At 42.7% G+C, this 9,990-nt stretch overlaps 1 protein-coding gene across 1 annotated transcript in view; it reads right to left on the bottom strand.

The window, feature by feature from the left end:
- Positions 1–5,393: 5,393 nt before the first annotated feature.
- LOC311119185 (fibroblast growth factor 5-like) overlaps positions 5,394–9,990 on the bottom strand; it is a gene marked incomplete at both ends in the record, with an annotated part of 18,288 nt that continues 13,691 nt past the window's right edge. The window contains one exon of the mRNA XM_084193921.1: positions 5,394–5,765. Within this exon, the coding sequence (XP_084050047.1) occupies positions 5,394–5,765 (372 nt within the window). The remainder of the gene's footprint in view (positions 5,766–9,990) is intronic.

Below are 9,990 nucleotides of genomic sequence, written 5' to 3'. Positions count from 1 at the left end.
ATGTTGTTAAACATAATTGCAATCCTCTTTTGAACGGGGAAGCAGATGATTGAACATGCATACCACTTAGAATAGATTAGCACTGCTTCACTGATTGAGATAGCTGGGAGAGAGAACAGACCGATTGGGGCTTCTCAGAAGAAGAAATTCTAAGAATATATCCTTGGTGATTTGAATTTGTATATATTATGGATCCCCATTAGCTGCTGCCTTGGCTATTATCTTCCTGGGGTCCAAACACATTAAGGCACGTACATGGCACTCATCTTCTGCAGAAAGTCCCAGCTCAGATGGAGAGATGTAGGAATGGGTATATAGTTTGATATATATATATACTGTATATGCTGGCAGGGTGTTTGAGAATGTCGCAGAATTTACATTGAGGAAAGGATACATTCATACTATCTTTTATAGTCAATACTTTGTGTATTTTATAGTCAATACTCTGTGTCTTCCATAGTCAATACTCTGTGTCTTCCATAGTCAATATTCTGTGTCTTCCATAGTCAATACTCTGTGTCTTCCATAGTCAATACTCTGTGTCTTCCATAGTCAATACTCTGTGTCTTCCATAGTCAATACCCTGTGTCTTCCATAGTCAATACTCTGTGTCTTCCATAGTCAATACTCTGTGTCTTCCATAGTCAATACTCTGTGTCTTCCATAGTCAATACTCTGTGTCTTCCATAGTCAATACTCTGTGTCTTCCATAGTCAATACTCTGTGTCTTCCATAGTCAATACCCTGTGTCTTCCATAGTCAATACTCTGTGTCTTCCATAGTCAATACTCTGTGTCTTCCATAGTCAATACTCTGTGTCTTCCATAGTCAATACCCTGTGTCTTCCATAGTCAATACTCTGTGTCTTCCATAGTCAATACTCTGTGTCTTCCATAGTCAATACTCTGTGTCTTCCATAGTCAATACTCTGTGTCTTTTATACTCAATACTCTGCGTGTCTTGTGACTTGGTGACTGTGTCAGTTCACATTTCCCGGGCTATAAACTATTAGGTCAGTGGTCAGTAGGGAGAGACAAGCTAAGCCTTCCTGCTGAATGTGTTCCATATATGGATATCACGCAAACACAGATGAGTTTAATCAACACACATGAGTGTGTGCGTGCGTGAGAGTGTCCATTGTCATTTTCACATTTTCAGATCTCGGAAATACTTATTTTTTTGTTGTTGTTTTATTTTGTCTCAAATCTGACGTCTTCCTAATATGTATGCCATATTTCCCCCCCCACACACACACACACTTCAATACAGTACAATACACTCTCACACACACACACTTCAATACAGTACACTTCAATACACTCACACACACTTTAATACAGTTCAATACAATACAGTACAATATAGTACAATACACTTCAATACAGTACAATACAGTTCAATACACTTCAATACTCTTCAATACGGTACCATACATCATATATATAAAACATGTCATGTACAAATATATTTGCATAGGGAGTTAACGTAATTCCCTTTTTTTGACCTTGAGCATGCTATTCGCCCCGCTATTTAGTTTGGGGCGGAGTTCGAATAAATTATGGTGTGGTGGAGGTGTGTCTACAGATATGCCGTAATCTGACCTTGACTTAATTCTCTCATTCTACCGCTTTTTTCGCGTGAGGAAACCATAAATAAGGTCGAGCGAACCTACTGGTTCCAAGTGGGAAAAGCATCTCCTTTTTTTTGTTGTTGACAGAAATAACAGCAGTCTCCATGCACTGTAATTTATAAATGAATGAGAGCTATTGATAAGCGCTAGGGAAGTGAATAATCTGTTTGGAGAAGGGGATTGTAAATACACATAGCAATTGTTTTTAGATCTTTTTTTTTCTTATGATCCCTGGAGACGAATGTGAAACCAGTCATATGGAAGCAAACTGAAAATTCACATCAACATGACATGTCCTGTATTGTGGGCCCCTTTGTCCACAGTGAAGTAGCCTATAAAGAGCTGTACCGTTATTCAGAATTGTAATTGAGTGCCCTCATAATTTGCGTGGATGAAATTTGGAGACTCAAGCTATGCGCTTTAGAATGTTGTAGTTATATGCCCTTGGCTTTTCTCCGTTTTACTTAAAACACTTGTATCATGTTAAACATTGGCCACTATCATGAGCCACCATCAGGTAATACCCACATCCATTTGTAATTGTCACTTTAGTGTTAGTTTTCTTCAATATGTAGTTTACATTTGGTATTTATTCCGTTGACCTTTCTTTCCTCCGTGTCGTTGTTCCTGGGGGGTCTCTGGCGTCGGTGGGTCACACTAGGCTGACATTGTGCAGTAATTTGGGACATGAAGCTTATTTGAATCATTGTGGAACTCAGACCAGCAGGTTAAACCTGGAGTCAAGGCGCACGGTTCACAACGACTGGTTGTTCTATGATTAGTGAGGATTAGGACAGATTTATAGGACTATTGTTCAATATTGTACACTTTTTTCTTTTCCCACCTTTCAATATTTCATGGAATGAACTTGAATATGAAGACTTTCAGGATGAATCAAATCACAATTTTTTTATTCAGCAATATATTCTGTGCATGAAGTCTCTCTAAACCGGTTATTTTTTATGATTCATACATACTTTCCTAACCCTAAAATGTACCTAAATAATCTGCAAGATCAGAGTATTTTTAAATCTACCATTGATCCTTATATTCTGAGCCCGTTCCATCTATGCATTCTAGTGAGTCTGCCGACAAAATTCTAATTAAAGGTGTACCGTATTTAAAGGGATGGCTTAAGATAAATGTACTGAAAACCCTATTGAATGAAAACTCCACAAGAAAATCTGTTGGCCAGCAAGTGGGAGGGTTTTCAGTGGTTTAGTTAAATGTATTCAGCGCAGGCAAGGGAACCAAGCCTGCAAAGCCAGTTACGCACCTGCATAAGGTAAGTCTAAATACCAACTACTGAGAAGCGGGTAGGAAAGGCATAGATTTCCTAAGTCAGAATTGGCCCCCTTAATGAACATGATCGACTCTCAATGTATATCCCTTGTTTCATAAATACTGCTAGTAAAATATAGCTATGTAAATACACATAGCAACCAATAGATTGACCTTTAGTCACATTACATAGCAACCAATAGGTTTACCTTTAGTCACATTACATAGCAACCAATAAATTGACCTTTAGTCACATTGCATAGCAACCAATAGATTGACCTTTAGTCACATTGCATAGCAACCAATAGATTGACCTTTAGTCACATTGCATAGCAACCAATAGATTGACCTTTAGTCACATTGCATAGCAACCAATAGATTGACCTTTAGTCACATTACATATTATTTGTTTATATTTCATGGATAAAAAATGACAGAAAAATCTCCCTTTGGGACTTATCTGAAGAAGATTGACAATGTCCTCTCGTACACCAGTAAAGACAAAATGTAAAATAATTAAAAAAAGAGAAGTTAAGAACAAAACACAGGGAGACCGCCCCTCTCTGAGGTCATACTGCCTAAAGTGCCGGTAATTATTTGTTATGAATTCACATTAAAATAAATTAAAACGCTTCATGAAATTTGATGTAGAAGAATATTGTTTCATTCATTCAATGCCTAGGCTTTAGCTCAGGCTAAAGAAAGAAAACACAATTTTGGTGGCACACAGGTGACCCAGATTTGAACCCAGCCAATCATCAACTAGCATCCCTCCTTCTCGGCAGTGTTTTCCTTCTAGGCCACACAGACTGCGGCTGTCTGCCTTCGTGCCATCTGATACACCTATGGCTTGAGCCTTCTCCGAAACACGGCCTGTCGGTCCATCCAGGCATCTTTACCCCATAGAACTGTCCTCCTGGGAACAGATTCCAGGCCACAGGGTCACGGCTGGGGATTGTTCTCTAGTGACAGACGGCTACTATAATCTACGATAGTTGTGATGGACAGTTTACTCCTTGACCCCCCCCCCCCCCCCCCCCTCCCAGCTGTTAGAGATCAACTAGTTAGTTGTCACGTTGTGTTTCTAACCATGTGAACTAGTTACATGATATATACAAAAGTATGTGGACACCCCTTCAAATTAGTGGATTCGGCTATTTCAGCCACATCCGTTGCTGACAGGTGTGTAAAATAGAGCACAAAGCCATGCAATCTCCACAGACAAACATTGGCAATAGAATGGCCTTAATGAAGAGCTCAGTGACTTTCAACGTGGCACCGTCATAGGATGCCACCTTTCCAACAAGTCAGTTCGTCAAGTTTCTGCCCTACTAGAGCTGCCCCGGTCAACTGTAAGTGCTGTTATTGTGAAGTGGAAACGTCTAGGAGCAACAACAGCTCAGCCGCAAAGTGGTAGGCCACACAAGCTCACAGAACGGACCGCCGAGTGCTGAAGCACATAAAGATTCTCTGTCCTCGGTTGCAACACTCACTACCGAGTTCCAAACTGCCTCTGGAAGCAATGTCAGCACAATAACTGTTCGTCGGGAGCTTCATGTAATGGGTTTCCATGGCCAAGCAGCCACTCACAAGCCTAAGATCACCATGCGCAATGCCAAGTGTCGGCTGAAGTGGTGTAAAGCTTGCCGCCATTGGACTCTGGAGCAGTGGAAACGCTTTTTCTGGAGTGATGAATCACTCTTCATCTGGCAGTCCGACGGATGAATCTGTGTTTGGCGGATGCCAGGAGAACGCTACCTGCCCGAATACATAGTGCCAACTGTAAAGTTTGGTGGAGGAGGAATAATGGTCTGGGGCTGTTTTTCATGGTTTGGGCTAGGCCCTTTAGTTCCAGTGAAGGTAAATCATAACGCCACAGCATACAATGACATTCTAGACGATTCTGTGCTTCCAACTTTCTGGCAACAGTTTGGGGAAGGCCCTTTCCTGTTTCAGCATGACAATGCCCCCATGCACAAAGCCAGGTCCATACAGAAATGGTTTGTCGAGATCGGTTTGGAAGAACTTGATTGGCCTGCACAGAGCCCTGACCTCAACCCCATCGAACACCTTTAGGATGAATTGGAACGGCGACTCCATGATTTTGTATTGAGATGTTCGACGAGCAGGTGTCCACATACTTTTGGTCATGTAATGTAGCTCATGTTGTGTTTCAAACCATATATCAACTAGTTATCTCACGTTGTGTTTTTAGTTGGCCGAAGGGACCCCCTTCGGAAGTATTTCCAACCCCAACCATTGTAACCATCATAGCTTTACAATCACAAAGCTTGTCGATTGCATTTTATAGCCCTTTGGTTTTGAACTCGCTACTTTATGACAACTGGAATGCTTTCGAAATAACAGAAAAGTAAAAGTTCAGCAATTATTCGAGGGCAACAGATGTCATGTCCATGTTTATGTGGCCACCCAATCAATGCACATACAGTTTGCACTACTTCCTCCCCCATTACTCCGCAGTCTATCCAAACCGAAACTTGGGCCAGTACTTGACAGTCTGCACCCTCTTCCTTGTCCCTGCATTTGGCTGTGAGGGCGGTTTGGCGAGTGCCGGTTGTGGTGGAAGGCTGTTCCTCCTCTCTTTGCTCCTGTTGGTGATGGCGAAGCCTCGAACGCTCTGCAGGTGGTGCACATTGAGCCTGGGGAGGAAGTGTGTGGAAACGTGCTGTGATTTGACCCTGGGGCTGGAGCCCATCTTGGATTTGCCTCTCTTGTTCAGGGCCACGTACCAGTCCCGTCCCGTCCGGTGGTTCCGGTGCAACACCGAGGCGTACGTGTTGTAACTGTTCTCCTGGAAACGCTCCCGGAACCTACAGTCGTCCGTGAACCGCTCCTCGAGAACGTAAAATAAAACGATGTTACAGAGAGCAAAATGGTACTGTTAAGTATGTTACTCAACATAATGTTACAGAGCAGGAAGAGAAAGAAGTGGCATTAATGACCTGACATAGAAACTTTCTTGAGTATCTCTGTAAACCTATTCAGCAAGCAAAGAAGCCTGTTTGGTTCTATAATGAGTATTGGCACAACGGGGGAGGGGGGACTTCTTTGTACTGCCCCAATACTCATTATAGAACCAACATGTAAACTGATTTAATGACTACACTCCTTCAGTATAGAGACCCAACCCATTCCTCAACATGTAAACTGATTTAATGACTACAGTCCTTCAGTATAGAGTCCCAACCCATTCCTCAACGTGCATGCAGAACACACAAGATATTTGTTAAAAAAAGGAACAGCAACTTCTAAGATTCCAGAAAATCATCATGATACATGCATTACATTTAATCGCTCTTATCCAGAGCGACTTACGTGAGCAATCTAGGGTTAAGTGGCTTGCTCAAGGGCACATCGACAGATTTTTCACCTAGTCGGCTCGGGGTTTAGAACCAGCAACCTTTCGGTTACTGGCACAACGCTCTTAACCACTGAGCCACCTGCCGCCCCGAGTAAATGTGATCTGAATGAATGACTTTGCTCATTCAGTATAGAGACTAAACCCATTCATCAACTAAAATCCTAAAAATTCACAACACAAGATGTCTGTCTTGTGGCTTCCTAACTAACCCTAAAAATACCTTTGGTGGGAAACTACAACATGTACTACCCCAGGATGCCCACGGGTGCAGTAGAACATGTACGCTACAATGCCTTTTACAGCCCTTACCCTGTTCTGTTGGTTCTGAAACAACAACACTGCAGAACACGGTGCCATTACAGCCACTCTGTAAACATGTCACTCACAAGATGATCCACCATAACAACAGATGAAGACCATCAACTTTATAAGTTGTTCTATAATCCCCAGCATCCTCCGGGTATTGTTGTTTTGAGTAATAATTAGACAATTGTATGGGAAAGCCCTCGATGGTTGTGGGTAGGTGACTTCAACAGTTTTAGCCTGACAGTACATTAAATTCTCCCAACACACTGAAAGGCGTCACTGTAGCAGTTGTGCACAGCTAGTTGACAGATAATGTAGCTCCACAGTACCACAAGCCTTACAACAAGGACTTAATTCTTCTTTCAAAATGGTCCTGTGTGGCTCCGTTGTAAAGAGTGTGGCACTTGTGATTCCAAGTTTGTGGATTTTAATTCCGCTGGGGTCACATTCACACAAAAAAATGTATGCAATCACTGTTTAAATAGCTTTGGATAAAAGTGTCTACTAAATGCTTAAAAAGCTTTGGATAAAAGTGTCTACTAAATGCTTAAAAAGCTTTGGATAAAAGTGTCTACTAAATGCTTAAAAAGCTTTGGATAAAAGTGTCTACTAAATGCCATATATTATTACATTCTTAGAATATTTAGTGCTTGTAGAAAGTTGAGGTATGATGAGTAGCACCAAAAGGATTCCATAGTTCTATCCTTCTATAGATGCGGTAAAGGAGTCAATGAAACGCAGACGTTCCATTGACCAGATTGGCGCACATTTAACAAATCTGATCGAACAAAGTGTATATTTGTCAAATCTGTCATGATTTATGCATTGGAACAGGCCCACAATGTGGCTACTTCAGTCCGACATGTAGAAGTTTTCAGATTTAGAAGAAGTGACTGCAAAATGCTAACTCCCATTCAAATAAGCTGGTTAGCATAGCTAGCACACAGAAATCGGTGGTGGTAGTCAAAGTCGTTTTTTATCTGTAATGTTGTTGATTGGTAATGATGACATGAACATGTGTTGGGGTTGACATCCATACAAGCATTATACTCCGATTTTTACCTCATGTCACGCCCTGACTCAGGGGACGCTTAAATGTTGAGTCAGGGTGTGTATATTCTTTGTTGTGTGTTTTCTAGGTTTCTATCTATTATGTATAGATCTATGTTGGCCGGTGTGGTTCCCAACCAGAGGCAGCTGTAGCTCGTTGTCTCTGATTGGGGATCATAGTTAGGCAGCCTATTGGCACTAGGTGGTTGTGGGATCTTGTTCCTTGTAAGGTACGTTGTGTGTGTGTGTGTGTGTGTGTGTGTGTGTGTGTGTGTGTGTGTGTGTGTGTGTGTGTGTGTGTGTGTGTGTGTGTGTGTGTGTGTGTGTGTGTGTGTGTGTGTGTGTGTGTGTGTGTGTGTGTGTGTGTGTGTGTGTGTGTGTGTGTGTGTGTGTGTGTGTGTGTGTGTGTGTGTGTGTGTGTGTGTGTGTGTGTGTGTGTGTGTGTGTGTGTGTGTGTGTGTGTGTGTGTGTGTCTCTGTCTGTCTGTCTGTCTGTCTGTCTGTCTGTCTGTCTGTCTGTCTGTCTGTCTGTCTGTCTGTCTGTCTGTGTGTGTTCTACCTTGGACTTCACGTTTCGTTTCCTTTGTTGTTTTGTCGTGTGTTTAATAGTTAAAATAAACATGTACGTATATCACGCTGCGCCTTGGTCTGACCCATCATTCAACGAACGTGACACCTCAACATAGTGTGATATACAGATATAAACCATTGACTAAATGCGGGCATTAAGGAGAATAGGGAACTTTCCCCCACGCGTTTCCATGGCAATTACATTGTTTTGGTCGACTTCTTTCTGTCCTGTCTCTGTTTATGGTTTAAAGGATTCCATGGTTCTATCCTTCTATCCTGTCTCTGTTTCTGGTTTGAGATCAGTTTAATGACTGGAAGCAGACAGAGGTTTTATTGTGTAAAATCATAATGCTTGGACAGCTGTCCAACCTGCGAGCGGCCTGAACGATTGGTTACACTCTTTAAAACAGCCGTCTCCCATGATCCTACAGCACTTGTGCAGTACTATGTGAGGCTCTACATACTCAGGTTGAACAGCTCATCTGAGCCTTTTAGTCTGTTTAGTTATCACTTAAGCATTGATCAAAGAGTTGACGAAATGTTCATATGTGGCAAAAGGGGGTTACTGTGATTTGTATATGATGTGTCAATCTCATGCTATTAACCCGCCCCTTTTTGTGTGTGAGCCCAACTCATGTTATGTTGCCTCGGACTACCTGAACGGGCCCACCTGCTTGGGTCCCTTTAAAACGAGGGATGGACGCACCTTTTTCTCTCACTCCTCCTGCACTTGCTACCAGCTCCAGCTCCACACTCCGACACCACACATTACTACAACAGCCACAGCCTGCTAGCTACCAAGCTAACAGAACCAGCGACGAAGCAAGCACAGATGAGAAGCAGACGGATAGAAGCAGACGGATAGAAGCAGACGAATAGAAGGAGCAACACCACGTCACTGGGAATTTGACAGGCCCGTTGACACCTGGGCATCGGATTAGCTTATCCAAACCTTGAGTGTGTGTTGAAGTTTGGAGGCGAGCGTAATTGAAGAAGACGAGGCCAAGAATTGCTGTCGTAGCTTGTAGCTGGTGGGAGAATGACTGGTGGGTGTGTGTTGTGTGTTGTGTTGTGTTGTGTGTGTGTTGTGTGTGTGTGTGTGTGTTGTGTGTGTGTGTGTTGTGTGTGTGTTTTGTCTGTGTGTGTTCTTTGACTAGCGGAGGGAGTGAGCACTGGAGCTAGTAGGATTTAGATATTACTTGAATGATTTACTTTGTGGCACCCATATTATTTGGTTTTGGGTTAGTCCTTAGGCATAGTGTTTTTGTTCCTGACGGTTTAACATAGACATAACTTATTCAGGATTCAGACATCATCCCAGTTTTCTGTCTTGTTATGGGTGGTTATGGGTGGTTATGGGTGGTTATGGGTGGTTATGGGTGGTTATGGTTGGCCTTGATGCGACTCCTCTAGGACTCTTAGCGATAGCCAAGGCCCATTCCTCAAGTCCACTACTGTAAATGTGCACTACGGGCCTATTCCTCAAGTCCACTACTGTAAATCTGCACTACGGGCCCATTCCTCAAGTCCACTACTGTAAATCTGCACTACGGGCCCATTCCTCATGTCCACTAATGTAAACCTGCACTACGGGCCCATTCCTCAAGTACACTACTGTAAATCTGCACTACGGGCCTATTCCTCAAGTCCACTACTGTAAATCTGCACTACGGGCCCATTCCTCAAGTACACTACTGTAAATCTGCACTACGGGCCCATTCCTCAAGTACACTACTGTAAATCTGCACTACGGGCCCATTCCTCATGTCCAC

The sequence above is a fragment of the Coregonus lavaretus genome (genome assembly GCF_964263955.1).
Source record: "Coregonus lavaretus genome assembly, contig: HAP1_SCAFFOLD_460, whole genome shotgun sequence".
Lineage (NCBI taxonomy): Eukaryota > Metazoa > Chordata > Actinopteri > Salmoniformes > Salmonidae > Coregonus > Coregonus lavaretus.
The sequence above is the reverse complement of the archived record's forward strand: the minus strand, read 5'-3'. Positions and strand labels throughout refer to the sequence as shown.